Here is a 16,709-nt window from a genome sequence, read left to right on the forward strand (position 1 = left end):
CTCTCTCTGTTATACAATAATGTCCCATTATCATTCAGAGGAAATAGTGAGTTGAGGTCATAAATGAAAGTCTGGCATCAAATGCCTGGCTCAAAGCCCAGTGCTACCACTTACTACCCAAACAACCTTGAACAAGGGATTTAACTGCTCCAAGCTTCCATTTCCTCATCTGTACAAAGGGGATTAAAAATAGGACCAGTCCGGGTTTGGTGGCTCACACCTGTAATCCTAGCACTTTGGGGGGCCGAGGTGGGAGGACAGCTTGAGGTCAGGAGTTTGAGACCAGCCTGAGCAACATAGCAAGACCCCCCACCCCCGCCATCTCTACAAAAATATACAAAAATTAGCTGGGCGTGGTGGTGTGTGCCTGTAGTCCCAGCTACTTGGGAGGCTGAGGCAGGACTTTGAGATTGCAGCGAGCTATGATCATGCCACTTCCCTCACGCCCTGTCTCTAAAATAACTAACTAAATAAACACCAATCACACAGAGTCGTTCTGAGGATTAAATCAGTTAAAATACCACTAGCAATTCAATGTCTGGCACATATTACATTTTCAGCAAATGGTTTATCTTATGGTTATTACCTCTCAGGTCTGCTTCTAGAGAGTCATTTAATCAATCACCCCAAAAACACACAGTGATGTGTAAGAGCTGGGTAAAAGAAGAGCTAGAATCCAGACACAGGAGAATGTAAGACCCAGTATGAGTTAAATATCAACCCAAGATCTGCCACTTCTAGTGTGGGAGTAACAGACTGTGATAGGAGTTGGCAGCAGGATGAAAGAAAGGATTCTTGGAAGAGGTCATGCTTGAGCTGAACCCTGAGAGATCAGCAAGTTCCAGGTGAGGGGAACGGGGAGCAGGCATAGCATTGCCAACATAATTGGGGAGACCAATTGGATGAGCATAGGCTTTAGGCCAGAAAAAAAAAAAAAACGGTTCTAAAAGTGGGGACTAAAGTAGTCAAGGGGTTTGGTTTCCTGTTAAAGAGTTTGGGCACCACCATGCAGGGAACAGAGGTGGGGAATCTGGTGATGGTGTTTGAGGGCAGGGAGAGGGGACACGTTTTAGGGAGATTAATCAGACAGTGATATGCTATGGATTGCTGGCTTCCTTCTCTAAATGGCCAGGTGACCGCCGCATACAGTGTCATATGGATGGTGGTCCCTAGAGTATTTGGTAAGATCCCAGGAGGTGTTTGTAGTTTAAAGACTCAAGTAAGCAAACATTTAGAAAACTAAGTTCAGCTGCATAGGGAATGATGTGTCGCTAGTCTTTAATCCCAATTTAGAGCAATGAACAATTCTTCCCACGCTGGGAGCTTTCTGTCCCTACTCTCCAGGACCTCCATTTTAAAGAATGAATACAGATTTTTATTCTTTACATAACTTTCCCCCAGGGGTCTTGAATTTCTGAGGGTTTGCTAAGTGCAGGCAGCTGTCATGGTCTGGGCATGGAAGGAAGGGTGAGAAAGGACAGGTGGGAGTTATGTTCCAGCTTTCAGCAGTGGTCGCTGTCTACACTGCAGAAGCACCAGCACCCACAACTGATTCTTCCATGCTAAAGTACCAAGGATGAAATAATCCATGCTCTAGGACTGTACTGTCCATCAAGGTAGCCACTAGCCACACAGGGCTATTGAAATTTAAATTGATTCAAATAAAATTTAAAATTCAGTTCCCCAGACACACTAATGTTCAGTAGTCACAGGAGGCTAGTGGCTACCATATTGGACAGTGCAGAGTAGGGACATTTCCATCAACACAAAAAGGTTGTTTGGACAGAGCTGAATTTGATCTAGAAGCCAGCATAGGAATCACCTGTGAACCTCTTAGAAATGCAGAATTTCAGGTGTCACCCCAGACCTGCAGGTGCTAACCCTGAATCTACAGTTTATCAAGAGCCTCAGGTGATTTGTATGCACATTAAAGTTTGGGAAACAGTGTCTGGAGTTGCAAGACTCCTTTGGTTTTTGCCTGGAGAATGCCCTCCTTTTCAGAATGCCCCGCCCTTGCATGTGGAGAATGGAACCGAGATAAGACCCACAAGCAGCCACTGCCCACAGAAGTACCTGGTAAAACCCTACTGGGGCATAGAAGAGCGCTTCCCCCTGCTGGCTTTTGACAAAGGAGCTGAGGTCTGCAGAAATCATCGCACTAGAGGAGTTACTCTCGTTCCCTCTCAACACAGGTGTGTCTCTCTGGGATGGCTGTAAAACAGGACATCATTCGATCACTCTCGGTAGCATGGCCAAGTGCTAAAGGGACAGGGCATCTTATAGATAAGGAAGATGAGTGCCAAGGTGACATAGATAATAAATGGGAGAGTCAGGATTTGAACCCCGAACCTTCTGACCTGAAGTGCGAGTACGTACCTGCTACAGGCATCACTCCTGCCGTCTGTACCTCCACGGACAGCATGGGCAGCCTACCCAGATTCAAGTTCCCGCTCTGGCACTTAACCGGATGTGTGACCTGGGGTCTGAGTCACCTTTCTAGATGAACATCTAACCAGGTTCTCTCTCTGTTCGATACGCGCAGTGCCTTCCCAACACCCAGAGAACACCTCCAAAGCACAGGGACTCTATTTTTCAAGGAAACTCTTACCTAGAACCCTAATTGTTACCAAAAGCTCAGCCACTTGTCCACGAGGCCGAATAACAAGGACAAGCGGTTTGAGGAGGAAGGAAAGAGAGAGTTTACTTTGCCAGCAAAGCAGGAAATACAATAGACCTTCTCATCTCAAAATCCCAAATTTCCTGAACACAGGCAGAAATCAGAGCTTTTAAAGGGAGGGTTCTCAGCTTCAGGCAATTACTGTGGTTAACTATTCTAATCATCCCATCTCTGCCAAAAACGAAGTCTGTCAACTCTGCCCGCTGACCAGGGGGCTGGTGGCCACCTGGGAGTTTTAACAACTGACTTAACCTACCTCAGGGATTCAGGCCAGACTATAAGTTCCCAAAAGAGTGGGGGAAGTTTTAAAAAGACAGAAAATCTTACTGCCCTTTTTTTTTTTTTTTTTTCCAGGCCATTCCCTCTGTTACAAATTCCCCATTCTCAATATTTCCCTTCCACATCTACGGGAGGAGGGGCGACTACTCTGTCATATAATGTAGAGACCAGGTAGATCGAAGCAGAGCTGCTTTGGTCGAGGTGGGGAGAGGTACCTTCAGAATCCCCAGGGACATCCGGAAATGGGCTCCTAATGAATCCCAATCTCCTGGTCTTAGCCTCCCTGGCTGGGTACCAGCTCAGCTTCCCAGCCCGAAGCATCCCACGTTTTGGTACGGCCCGTGTGACTTCTCTCCTTGTCACTGCTGACAAACTCTTCCCCAATGTCGCCTCCTCTCTGAAGCCTTCCTGATGCTGAGACCTTTAGTCCCTCCATCTGCAGGGAAGGTGAGGAACCCCCATGCCTTGTACCATACTCGGCCTGCGATGGATGGTCAACAAGAGTTTGCGGAGCAAAGGAACTTTATGGTATCCGTCACTGATGTGGCTATAAGAATAAATGCTCCCCCGGGGACAGCTGTAACATGTGAGCAGGATTAACAGTTCTCACACCTACAGAGCAACAGAGCTGCAGGGAGCTTTAGAGACTGTCAATCGTCTGTGACCGTTCAGAAACTGAGTCTCAGGGAGGGAAAATGACGTTCTCAGAGATATTCAGCAAGGAAGTGGGAGTTCTGGTTCTAGAATGAAAAGTCAGGTCTCGAGACTCCGCCGGAAGTGACCATTTTATAAACGAGTCAGCCCTTTGCTCTCATGAGGTCCCTTCTGCAAATTGCCAGCAGTGACCAGGGAAGTGGACATCCGGGTCCTGCGTGGCCTCACCTTGTTCTGGGGAAGAATGGTGATGTTGTTGTAATTGATTTGCCACCAGATGTCTTTATTCTGCCTCTGCAGTTTTCCCTTCTGCATCCTTAAAATCAGCCCTACGATGGCAGCTCCCACGGTGGTCATGAGGAGCGTCACTGTGAGCGTCACACCAGTCACACCTGGAAGGTAGAGACACGGGACTCAGGCCCAGTCTCAGAGCAGGAGTGAGCACATCCCTGCCCCAGCCTGGCCCTGCCCAGCAGGTGACCCAAAGGCTGCCCAGGGGTAGGTCCAGGTTGGGACATATGGAGTCCACTCAGACTTGTCCCTTCTGGGAATCCATCCCTGACTACTCCTCCAGTTCCTATGGCAACTGCACTCACCTCCTCCTCTGCAGAGAAACTTTCACTGTAGAGAAATAATAATGCAACTTCTCATAACACCACCACTTTTTCTTAGACATTTACTATGTGTGCTCCTTAGAGGTGCTCTCCAGGCATGGTCTAGCTCATTCCAGGGCCGGGCTCCGAACCACCGGGCCACACTCCGCTGCCCAGACTCTTTCTACCTCCCTAGAAATGAAATTCCGGGGACACAAATCTCAGGAGCCAGGTTTCCCTAGAGCAGTGGTTCTCAACAGGGCAAGTGGATGATGTTGCCCCTAGGGGACATATGGTGATGGAGACATGCTTGGTTGGTTGTTACAGCCAGAGGGTTGCTACTGGCATCTGTGTGTAGACGCCAGGGATGCTGCGAAACATCCTGCAACACACAGGACAGTTCCTCCCACCACCCACTACACACACACAAACATTATCTGGCCCAAAATGTCAAGAGTGCTGCCATTGTTAAGAACCCCTGCCACAGAGAGTCCTTTCCTGCCACCTTCTCCAAGCAGCCACACTTACCTCCAACAGCAGGCTCAGCTTTGCAGAGCTCATTATAAAATCCACAGCCATGTCTGTCTTCAGGAAGGGAGCCATGGGGCCAAGTAATATTGGAGAAATTCCCTGCGGGTCTTTAAAAAAAAACCATAAAGGTCAGTGTCCACTCGAAGTATTCTACTTATTCTCTATCTCATGTGCAGCAGGGGCAACTGAAATGTGCACGTTATTCACAAAAATCAATCCTTGGTCTCTCAATTCAAACTTTTGCTGACCTGTCCAATCTTCCCACCTGCCCTGGACTCTTCAAATCCAGCCTTCAGGTCATCTGATTCAAGGAAGGCCGTGTCTTTTTGCCAGTAGAGTAGCTGCCTCAACCTTCTGACTTCAGCCATGTCTCTTTTGATTTAAAAGGTGATGTGCCAATTCAGTGTTGCAGGATTTGTCACTTGTGTTTTGGCCCCTGGACATGCCACAGACCAAAACGTCTCCTTCTACATGGAATGTGCCTGTCCCTATTGTACAGAGGACCCAGTTTTCCATGCTTACTGTGTTTACCGGGCCCATTTTGATACGTTAAAATTCCATAAGAGTAGCCAAGAAAAAAGTCTCAAATAAAATCAGGATTGGTGGTGCTGACAGTGGGCAGAGGTAAAAATTGAACTGAGTTTTAGGTTTCCTTTTAGTTTTCTCATTGATCTGTAACTGAGAGAACAAAAGCAGGGATTTTTTCCACGGATTGCTGAGTACTGGGAACACCGGGTGTGTGGGTCGCTGCTGTCTCTGTGGGCGTCGGGCCCAGGCCCCTGTGGAGGTGCAGCTGTGGGGTGCTGTGTTCTACACGGGAATCTGAAATGCTCGAGCCACACCCACAGCCAAGGGCAAAATCCCTTTAAAGGCCCAAAGTGGATCTTTATGAGTTCAGAGAGCACCAAGCTACTCGGGGGAATTCTAGGGCCTGGATCCCAAACTGGCCCTCCCCAGGCTCTCCTCCTCCCACCTCTCTTCCTGGAATATGGTCTAAACTTGCAGAAATGTCCTGCCAGTACCTTATTGCTTTATGATAACTGTCATAGTGAAGAAAAGGAAGAAAAAGGGACCCATTTCCAGCTTTCTGTAGAGCATAAACCGAGTAATCCATGTGCCGTTCCCCCTGAGAGTCCAAAAACACAGGGCCAGTGATTCCTGGAAAGACAGGAGGTTAGCAGGATAAGGAGGACACAGAGGAACTCATGGCTTGAAATGCCAGCCCGCCCGACTCACATTGGCAGAACCCCCTGCCCCAACAGCCACCAAAAGCCAAATACGAGGTTTTTGCCATTTCAGGGAATTTGAGACAGGGTCAACAGAGAACAGCAAAGGGAAGAAGATAGTTCAGAGGTGGCGTCCTCGTATGGCTCAAGAGCCACATGGGGCAGCGGGTGTATTTTATTAAGCTCACAGTGGAGAGGCCCATCCAGCATTGAAAAAAGAAAACAAAGTTAGTTTCCAATTAATTTCACATAGAACCTCAGATTTATGCTTCCCATAAGCAATCAGAAGATGTGACAACAGGAGGCCTAATGGCCACATGGCAGCACTTGACTGGGCCAAGTGACAGCTGCCTCCTCTCGTCCCTCCCACCCTCCTCACCCCACCCCTCCATGCTGCCAGGCCCCTGGGGCACAAGTTTGCAAGCTTTCCCTTCTGCTTTTGGTGTGTGTTAAGGTTTTGGCAGAGTGATCAGCCTTGGCCTGGCATGTTCTTTGTTCTTGCTTAGGATGTGCTAAATTCCACTCACAAAACTCCTACACTCCCCAGACTAGGGGACATGCTCTGACAAAGGACTTATTGCTGATTTGTTCCCACTGAGGACAGGACACAAAATTACCAAAGCCAAGAAGGAAGGGCTGAGGAGCTCCATCCCCTAACTTGGCCTCCTAGAGGGGCCCCTCTCCCAGAACGGGGTAAAAGCCCTTTAGCACTGGCTAGTGGGGTGGTTGCTACCATGTGGCAGAAATGAACACAAGAAACAGAGACAAATACCCTGATTCTGCCAGGGCCAGGCCTGCAGCCCACAAGGGAACAGACGCCAGTTTGGAAGGGGTAAGGAGGGCCCTTCAGCTATGAATCCCTGAAAGGAGCCCAGGAGCCAAAGCAAGATGCCTCGTGCTCTTAAGGGGCCTCTCTGCCCTTCTCACCCTCCCCTAACTCCAGCAGCAGGAATTTCTAAAAGGGCAGGAAAGAGGAAAAAATTGATCCAACAGAGGGGATTAAACTGAGAGCAGAAAGAAAGACCTGCCCCCTCCAGCTCTGCCCCCTTTTAAGCAAAAGCTTCAGGGTCTGGAAAGATAGAAGAGAGGGAAGCAGGTTAATATATATTTACTTCCACTTGCAAAAAGTATTAATAAGGTAAATGTGACACGAGTTTATAAAAACTCCAAAGAGCAAGTCTTGGCAACTCTCTTTAAATTTTAAGAGAAATTTTAGGTAAGAATTTATTAAGTGAGCGATAAGCCAAAGCAGAAGTAAAAATGGTTACCATTTAATGAGCACATACTATGTGCCAGGCACTTGTGTTTTCATTACCCGTCAGTGTTACACGGCAGCAAAGAACATCAGTCCAGGAGAAATCAGGCCTTATTTTGAATCCTGGCTCCACCGTCTAATAACTCTGCGACCACAGACAAGCTACATAACCTTTGTACCCTCGGTTTACTCACCTGCATAGTAGAAGTACCTGCCTCATGGGTTGTGAGAGGATAAAATGAGGTAATACACACACGCTCTTGGCATTTGGCTTGGTGTAAGGTAAACCTTTCCTAAATGCTGGTTATTATTATTATTATATGTGATAACAGGTATTATCTCTGTCTCACAAATAAGAAAACTGGAAAAAGAAAGATCAGAGAAGTTGGTCAGCTCTGAGGGTGATTTCAAAGCAGTTAACTCCCAAGCCTATACTCACCCCCAAAAGGAAAGTAAAAATGAAATGAGACCCTGTCTTTAGAGGCCTATGATACCAGGGCCCCCATCACAAAGGCCACAGATGGGAAGGATCATGGAAGTGACCCCACAAGGCAGGTCTCACATTCTTGAGTTGTCTTCTTCTTCTTCTTCTTCTTCTTTTTATTTTTTTTTTTAAGAGACAGGGTCTCTTTGTTGCCCAGGCAAAAGTGCAGTGGCCCAATCACAGCTCACTGTAACCTTGAATTCCTGGGCTCAAGTGATCCTCCCACCTCAGCCTCCCAAAGTGCTGGGATTACAGGCATGAGCCACTGTGCACGGCTTTGAGTTTTATTCTTGATGGCTTTAGTGTGAAAGGAGCTGTCGGGGGAGACTTTCCGTGCAGGGCGGGGATAAGGTGCCCAGGGCCCCCTCACCTGGTCTGGGCTGCCTTCTGGGCAGAGCAGGATAAATGGACTCTGGCAGCCAGAAGGTCTGACCTCGACCACCCTATGGGAGACCAGAATCTCCACGAAAAAGATGAATTCTGTAGCTGGGTGTCAGGCAGGCCCTAAAAGAGGCCTTTAGTCGCATGCCCAGCATCTAAGAGCCCCCACGGACCGGAGCAGCCGGCCTGAGTGCAGAACACCCCGGCCATCAGGCCACTTACCCCGCACCGCAGTCCGACTGGAACCTTGCAGGCTGCTGACCAGCTGCCGTCCATCCCGGACGTCCCCACCTGCCTGTGCCACCTGCTGCACTGTCTGAGCGTAGAGCAGGACGGCGTCGTGCAGGTAGGCAGAATACGGGCTCACCTTCAATGAAAGCAAACGTGGGGTTTAAAGAAGCCCAGGGCCTCCTGGATCACCGTCCAGCACTCAGCTGGGAGGCATCTCTCTCCGCCCTCTTAACGGTGGAACGTAGCACACGTTCTTCCTTCCTCCTGCAGAGTGGGGGCCCACCACATGCATCACCGCCTTCATGTTCCTCCTGATGTCTCACTTTCCAATTTGATCACAGGATCCTTCAGGAACAGCTCTTTAGGCCATAGCTGGGAGAGAGTACGGTTTAAGTGAAAGAGGGGAGATTTAGGAGCTAGGCCGGCTCTGCTACCTACCAGCTATGAAATCGGGAGTAAGTTCTGCAACATCTCTGAATCCCTCTGAATCTCAGCTCACTTGTTTATGAAATGGGGATAATACCACTGTTAGGGTGAATATGATGACAGTTAAATGAGGCAGAATAGGTAAACTACCTACCATAGTGGTAGGTGTTTAACACATGACATCGTCTTCTATTGGTTTAGTCAACGAAAATACAAGTGCCTACAAGTGCCGGGCACAGTTCTCCTGCTGCACCTGGTGCAGAGCTGACATTTAGGAGATTGTTCCACAAATGTCCTTTGGTCATCCTGTCCTGTGTGTAGGGATCCGCAATTGTCCCCCTGATTTCTAATCCAACCCCCGTCATCAGTGGCCTCCTGTCACCCCAGGGCTCCACTTGGCCTTACCCTAGAAGGAGCTCCAACTCTGTACAAAAGTCTCTCTATAAAAAACTTTCTGTGGGAGCCAGATGCTTTGCCTCATCATCCCACACATACTGAGACTACCACTGGCTGATAAGCTCTCTCCCCATTGTCCTCGCCGTATTCCAGCCCATCTGCTTGTCTGGGCCTGGCCTAGCTCCAAACCTCTGACTGCGCCATCTTGATTCTCGGTCCTGATCTTCCTGGTCAGGGAAACTGTCATGGTCTGAGTACCGTTTGGCATCTGTTCTGACACTTGCAGGTATTATGTTATTAGATACTCAAAACCCCAGGCTGGGAGGTGGATGCCGTTATCAGGCCCATTTAATAGATGAAGAATCCGAGATGTCAGGAGATTAAGCAATTTGTTCCAAGTTGCCGCAGTTGGCAAATAGCAGAAGTAGGATGGGAGCCCCAAGTCTATGACTCCAAAGGCCCGTGGCCTTTCACCCAGTAATCTCGGTTTCCCTCTGTGGTCCTGGGTTACAGATTTCACAAGAGAGCATCAAATTGTTATTTATTTTGGGCATGGAAGGTGGGGAAGTGCGTGTGTTTTTGCGTGTGTGTGTGTGTGTGTGTGTGTAGGTGTGCATGTGTGTGTAAGGGGGTGGTGGGAAGGGGGAGGGGAAATAAGAGGGAGAAACACAAAAGCCAAACACAAGTACGGTCAAAGAAGGGCAGTGGGGCCTGGGTAGGAAGCCCCCGAGTCAGACCTGCTCCTCCGAGGAGATCGTGCTGCGGAAGGGCGGCCCCCTCAGCCTCTGGTACACTTGTTCCCGGAAGCCCTCGCGCCTGGGGCCTTCTCCGTAGGAGCTCAGGGCGATGAGAAGCACTGACATATAGACTTTCGGGAAGTGCATCATCTTCTGATTTGTCAATGCCTCCTTCCAAAAACTATCCTAAAATGTAATCAAATAATTGTCACCATTCTACAGGAAATAACTTGGGCAAGGGAAGCACATTTAAGGCAACTGGAATTTGAACCACTGTGTTCTAGTGCTGGGAAACGCAATGATTCCAGAAGGCCTGCAATGCAACGTCCACGTTTTCTAGCTGGCATATAAACAGTTAAGGCGGTGGGGGCGGGGGGACGGGGAGGGAATAAATAAATGAAAAATAAAAATGTGCCTGGGGCATCGAGCAGCTAAGATGCAGACAGCTGATCTTCTAAAGACAAGTGTGGAAACTTGAAAAGCTCGAGATGTCCATTCTTGCTTTTCTGCTTGTGGCTTAAGTACTTTGTTATCATCATTATCGGCTATATCATTACTATTATGAATAGTATATACCCACTCGTGTGTGTGTGTGTGTGTGTGTGTGTGTGTGTTTGCCTAGATGGCATCACCCTATACTGTCATTCTGCAGCTTGGTTTTTTCCTACCTAAATCTATACTGGGAACACTTTTATAAAATGGATTTATGCTATTCTTTCTTCAAGCTACATGAATTCAATTGTATGGATGTTGTGTGGTATAATTTTAGTTCTATCTTCTTTGTGTCACCACACACCAATTGGAATTGGATCATCGAGGTTTGGGGAATGAGCAACAGGAGCTTGGAAGGGCTTCCCTGCTGGTACTGAGATGTGGCCCCTCCTATCCTCTCCTCATCCACCTGAAGGCAGAGGCAAAGGGGAAAGTGAACAGAAATGGAGGTGGGTAGCAAGGAAAAGGAAAGTAAGAGGATGCTTGGGAAAGTCTGGAATGAGTTTAGAATTCCAGCTGGCCACCCAAAGAAACCAAGATACTTTCAGTGCTCCAAAATATTTCATGATATGTGGCCGGGTGTGGTGGCTCATGCCTGTAATCCTAGCACTTTGGGGCCAGGAGTTCAAGACCAATCTGGGCAATAGCAAGACCCCCATTTCTACAAAAAATTTTTTAAAAAAAGAATTAGCCAGTATTGTGGTGCACACCTGTAGTCCCAGCTCCTCATGAGGCTGAGGCAAGAGGATCACCTGAGCCCAGGAGTTTGAGGTTGCAGTGAGCTATGATCGCACCACTGCACTCTAATCCAGTGGACAGAGTGGGACCCTGTCTCAAAAAAAATCATAATACAGAAAGAGATATCTGGGACATTAATATGCAGCTTCCTTTACTCCCTTGTGCCCTATTTTAGCTTCTTGTGATCGAGTAAAAAGATCTCATTTTAGAAAGATAAAACTGCTGGAAAAATAATACAGTGTATCCCTAGCAAAAGGCAAGTGGCTTTTTTAGATGCCTGCTAGTGTAATATGGTGGTTACATACACAGACACGATAGCCCTGTGAGGCAGATACTACATGCATTATTTCCATGCATTATTGCACTTGATGAGGGGGGAAGAGGAGCCCAGTCCTTCCTCTCCTGGAAGATGAGCTGTGCTACTTGGGAGCTCTGAGATCTTAGGTAAGGAACCTTACTTATCTAAGCCTTGATTTTTCTATCTGTAAGTTGGAATGCTAATAATATCTACCTTCCAAGGCCGTTGGAAATATCAAGTGCAGAATTTACATGCACGTGTATTACAATGTGCCTCACAGGGCAATTGGGAATATCAAGTGCAATAATGCATGTATAATGTGTGACTCAAGACTCATAGTAAGCACATGGTATTGTAGCCATTCCCATCATTACCAAAAGAATCAAACCACCTAACAATTGTCTCATTGAACCAGTATGTTGGTCTTTCCAAGCCTTTGTTAGAGCTTCAGCAGGGACACAAGGAAGTGGCCATAGAAGAAAAAGAACTGAGAGCCACTGTATGTGAGAGTCCTTCCTATGGGAAGGTCTCAGCTACCAGGTAGAAATAGTTCTTCCGTGGCTGGTGTTTGCTGACCTAATTCAAGGCCTAGCTCATCTTTTCACCAGCTGTGCAAGAGAACTCTGGGTAAGTTCTTTCAGCTCAGTCTTAGTCTCCTAATTTTACAATGAGGACTCCAGAGTGCATACCTCCTAGGGTTGCAGTGAGTATTCAGGGAGCTAATACCCCCTGGTTTATAGCAAGTGCCCCATACTCATCACTCCCGACTACCAGAGCCCTTGAGTGGTCAGTAGTGCCCACCTCCAACTGCTGCAGAATGATGAAGACAAAATCTCCAGTGTTGAGTCCCAGGCTCTCTGCAGCCACCAGAATAATTTTTGCATCCTCTGAGCTGCATACTAAGATGATAACTATAAGAACGAAAAACAGAATCAGCCAATTGCACATGCCTGCATGTGTGTGCAGACACTCATACTCTGTTTTTAAAGTCTAGCCTAAAGCCACTCCAAATGAGACATGAACTTCTTCTTTCCTTGGGCATGCTTTGGGAAACAGGAACGCTTAAACTATTCCCTGAGTGTATACGTCTGGAACCAAGCCTGCAATACACAAACTGGTGCCTTTTGCCTCACAGAACTAGTCTTTGCTGCAGCTCTCCCACAATGAACAAGCCTAAAAATCTGAGATCATTCCTGTGCTCTAGTTTCTTTCGTATAATTGACTCAAAAATCAGAAGAGCGGCCCTAGCTTGCGACTTGTCAGCCACACATCAGTTAGGAGGAATCCACAGAGGACCTAGAATCAAGGGCCTTTGGACTTGCTGAGTCAGATTGCGGGCTGGGGGAGGAGCAGGCCGTGTACTTCCCTTCCATTCAATCACATCGTCACTCATTTTAGGACACACAAATGAAGTAGTGATTTATTTTTTTTAATTAAGTAAATTATAAGCTATCTCTCTGAGCTGCAAACATGTGCCAGCACTGTGCTAGGCATAGGATACGGCAGTGAGCAAGGCAGAAGTCAGACGGTATACAAGTGAACAGATTGAAGAGATGATTTAAGATTCTAATGAGTGAAAGAGGGAAAGGATGCCATGATACTAATGCAGTGAAGGGGACAATGCCACAGAAAGGAGGTCTCTCCAGGAGGTGGGCTCCAGGCCGAGTCTGGAAGGATGAGAGGAAGCTGCCCACAGCAGGAGTGCTGGGTAGGTGGCTTGTGGCTGCAGGTGATACTCCAGGTTGAGGGAGCAGCAAGCCCCAAAGTCCCAAGGCCAGAAAGAGCTTAGTTCATTTGAAGAACAGCAAAGAGCCAGTGACTAATTCATGCTAGAAAGCGGAGCCTTATAAGCATCACCACAAAAATAATCACTGTCCTATGTTGGCCAACTGCTTGTCTAGACACTATGAGAAGCACTTCACAGGAAGGACTGTACTCAATCCTCACCTTTCTGTGAGGTAAGCAGGATGATTATCTCCATTTTACAGGTAAAGTATTTGGGGCACAGAGAGGCTAAGGTACTTGCCCAGGAGGACACAGCGAGATGGTGTCGGAGGCTGAATTCAAAACTAAGTTTGTCTGTCTCCAGAGCCCATGCTCTGAACAAATAGCAAAGTCCAGGACCCAGCCCACCTGGAAGATGCTTCCAAAACTAACTCTGTGCATCATAACACTACAACATCTAGGATTTCACTTTAGACCAAAAAAAAAAAAAAAAAAAACCCACCAAGTTTTTGTTGGTGATATCAAGCAAAGAATGAAATTGCTTTTATTTACCATTAATTTTGTACTCTGCTTCTGTCTGCGTTTTATACTCATGGAAAAAGGAGGAGTTCTTAGGTTTTTTTCAATCTGCTTGTCCTATTTGTCTCCCCAAACAGAAGTGACAGAAGGCTTTTTCCTACTTACCCCTGGCAGTTGATGACATGCTCCTAAGATTCTCTCGAAGGAGAACTGGACTGTTGTTGGTGTATCTCATGCTGGCAGTGAGAGTGAAATGGGATTTGAGTTCATGCTCTACAATCCTCCACAGTTCATCTACTCCATCCCAAGAGGAAGCCTCAGAGTAGCCTCCAAACATTCCAATGTGTTTCCAGCCCAGGTACCGTAGACTTTTCTGAAGCACATCACCGATGTCCTTCTTGGGTGGCACAAGTTTCACACAGGTGTCATACAAGAAGTGGTTTTCCAGTTTTGCCATTTGTCCAACAAAGTCAAACATGGGAATGTTCCACTCAGAGGCCAACAAACCAATAACCTAGAAAGTAACCAAAAGGATGTCTTTCTATAATTGAGTTTATGTGCACTCAATCCCCATTGTAGGGTATCTGCATAAAGCTCAGATTCAGAGAGTTGAGTCTATGGGTCATACTGGACCCTCTCTTTTGGAATATTGATGATACCGTCTTGGATCCAACTTGCAGATGCAAGACCTCAGAGGACAAAGATAGCATAACGGAGCATTAACTGAGTATTTACTATGTGCCAAGTGCTCTACTTGGAGCTTACATATATCATTTCAACTTTTACGTTTCCATGAGGTAGATATTATAATTACCCCCTTTTAAACAATAAAACATGAAGACACAAAGACATAAGTTACATAGCTAGCACACAGTGCAGCAGGATTGAAATTCAGGCAACAAGGTTTCCCAGCCCACACCCATAGCTACTCATTCTCTCTGTCTGTCTTTCTTAATTTATTCCTTATTCATTTCTCATCCATTTTTCATTAGGAGCCCACAAGGGACTTTGGAGACCTTGCTCTTAAAAGAGCTTATGGTTTATTACAGGAACTAAAGTAAATAAAAATAGCTCTAGAGTTAAACATACCCTTCAAGATTTATAAACAATAGATGTATAGGAGTTTAGAGAAGGAAGAAATTACTTCTGGTTGGGAAATTAGGGAAATGCGGGATGGGGGTGAAGAGATGAAGAAAGGCTCCGTGGCATTTGAGCTTGACTTTGAAGAAGGAGTAGGCTTTGGACAGCCTAAAATGTGTCAAATAGGGAGAGACCAAGATCCAAATTCAAATGTGAACTTAATTATACAGCTCCAACTAATCATAGTTCTGCAGTATTTCTGAGAGTGAGACCTGTGATGCTTGTTCCTATTTAGCCTTTACATCAACAACTGAGACAGGGTGAGACCCAAAGACACTGACAAAGCTCATCCCACCAACCGGACAAATACAAGTGATTCGTTTCCTTCATTTTCTTGCTCTAGTTTATGTAATCTGTCATGTTTTATTCTTTTCCATTTACTATCACCATCACAAGGTAATTTATTATACACACCAGAGAAAAACCTACTCAAACACTTGATAGTTTTCTATTTGAAATCGAGCATTTGTTTTCTTCTTAATTTTTCTGGGCCACATAGCTGGGAATATAGGAGTGAATAATTACAGTCTGTATACAACAGCACCAAGTTCAAACAATCAACAGGAGGAGGAAGAGGGTGAGGGAACTAACAATTATTGATTTGAAAGGTTTTCTTTAAAGAGAATGTTAACTGTTCTTATTACATGGTCTAATTACATCTCAAAAAAATGGTACCCAAGATCTACACGGTTATTGTTATAATAATGTGATCCTTGTCAAGAGATTATTCAAATCTGTGCCATCATCTTTAAGACCACTCCTTCCAGTGGAAACTCAGCCAAAATTTCTAGAAGGTTATATACTCTACCTCTGCTACTTCTGGGCATGCTGGTCCAAACAGGGCAGCAATCTGTTCTCTCTGGACCTGGTTGATAAAAATAGCAAGGTTCTCCTTGGTGCTGCAGGCTGAGTTGGTGTAAGTGAACTCCAAGCTGAGATTTCCAAAGTCCACTGGCTCTGAGTTGACCTTGTCCATGGCAATCTGGAGGCCTGCACCCAGCCTTTGCACACTGAATGGATGGGAGATGTTCCAGGGAGCCTGGAAGCCTACAGTGAGTTTAGCAGCCCCAAGCCATGTCACCAGCACACCGGCGAAGAGCATCAGAACTAGTGCTGGGTGGTCAGCTCGGCATCCAACCCCCAAACAGAGCCCAGATTCCAGTGGGGCCTCAAGATCTGTCCTGGGAGCCATGGATAGCAGCTAACACCGTATCACTGCAGAACTCTGAGAGGCTCAGCCTCCTGACCACTCAAGCCAGGAACTTATATGATGGTGTGGAATTCCTTGGGGACCACAGCTTGCCTTCTGTTCAGTGCTATTAATTAACCCAAGCCCTCCCTTTTCAGAATCTGTCTTAACACGATCTAGAAGAAGCAGTCTTGCACAAAGAGGCCAGAATAGGGCGTCTGCAAGACGCTGATTATTAATTCAGTGACATCACTGACAAATTTCACATTCCTGAGCAAGTCACATGACCCCTCTGTCCCTCTCCACCAGTAAAATAAGCATCATGGAAACCACACAAATGTCATCAGGTGGCCTGGGCTGGAATTCTGACTGCATCACGTGTTAGTTATGTGACCTGGGACATATCACTTCCCCTCTCTGTGCCTTCATTTTCTGATCTGTAAAATGGGGACAAAACTGTAATGGGGTATTCCCCAAAGTGATAAGATGAGGATTAAAGAGATCAAACAAGTCCAGTCTTTGGCACAATACCTGGACAAAGAAAGCTATTCCATCACTGTTAGATTTGATAATGGTGGTGGTGATGATGATGATATTGATAAGAGTAATAATAATTATCACCTGCTGATTCCATCCTATAGGAAATTTTTCTGGAATAAGTGTGCTAATGGCCATGAGAAGGGCTACTGACAACCTGGCACAGTCTGCACCTCTCGCCCAGGCCCCAGGGCACCATGG

At 46.6% G+C, this 16,709-nt stretch overlaps 1 protein-coding gene across 1 annotated transcript in view; it reads right to left on the reverse strand.

The window, feature by feature from the left end:
• LOC138376151 (guanylate cyclase 2G-like) overlaps positions 1-15,974 on the reverse strand; it is a 30,016-nt gene extending 14,042 nt beyond the window's left edge. Inside the window, exons 1-9 of the mRNA XM_069460179.1 lie at positions 15,591-15,974; positions 13,808-14,156; positions 12,200-12,309; positions 9,871-10,056; positions 8,303-8,447; positions 5,757-5,892; positions 4,732-4,841; positions 3,839-4,002; positions 2,074-2,211 (exon numbers count right to left, since the gene is read on the reverse strand). Coding sequence (XP_069316280.1) covers positions 2,074-2,211; positions 3,839-4,002; positions 4,732-4,841; positions 5,757-5,892; positions 8,303-8,447; positions 9,871-10,056; positions 12,200-12,309; positions 13,808-14,156; positions 15,591-15,974 — 1,722 coding nt within the window. The remainder of the gene's footprint in view (positions 1-2,073; positions 2,212-3,838; positions 4,003-4,731; positions 4,842-5,756; positions 5,893-8,302; positions 8,448-9,870; positions 10,057-12,199; positions 12,310-13,807; positions 14,157-15,590) is intronic.
• Between the last annotated feature and the right edge of the window lie 735 nt (positions 15,975-16,709).

This window comes from Eulemur rufifrons, chromosome 28 (assembly GCF_041146395.1).
Source record: "Eulemur rufifrons isolate Redbay chromosome 28, OSU_ERuf_1, whole genome shotgun sequence".
NCBI lineage: Eukaryota > Metazoa > Chordata > Mammalia > Primates > Lemuridae > Eulemur > Eulemur rufifrons.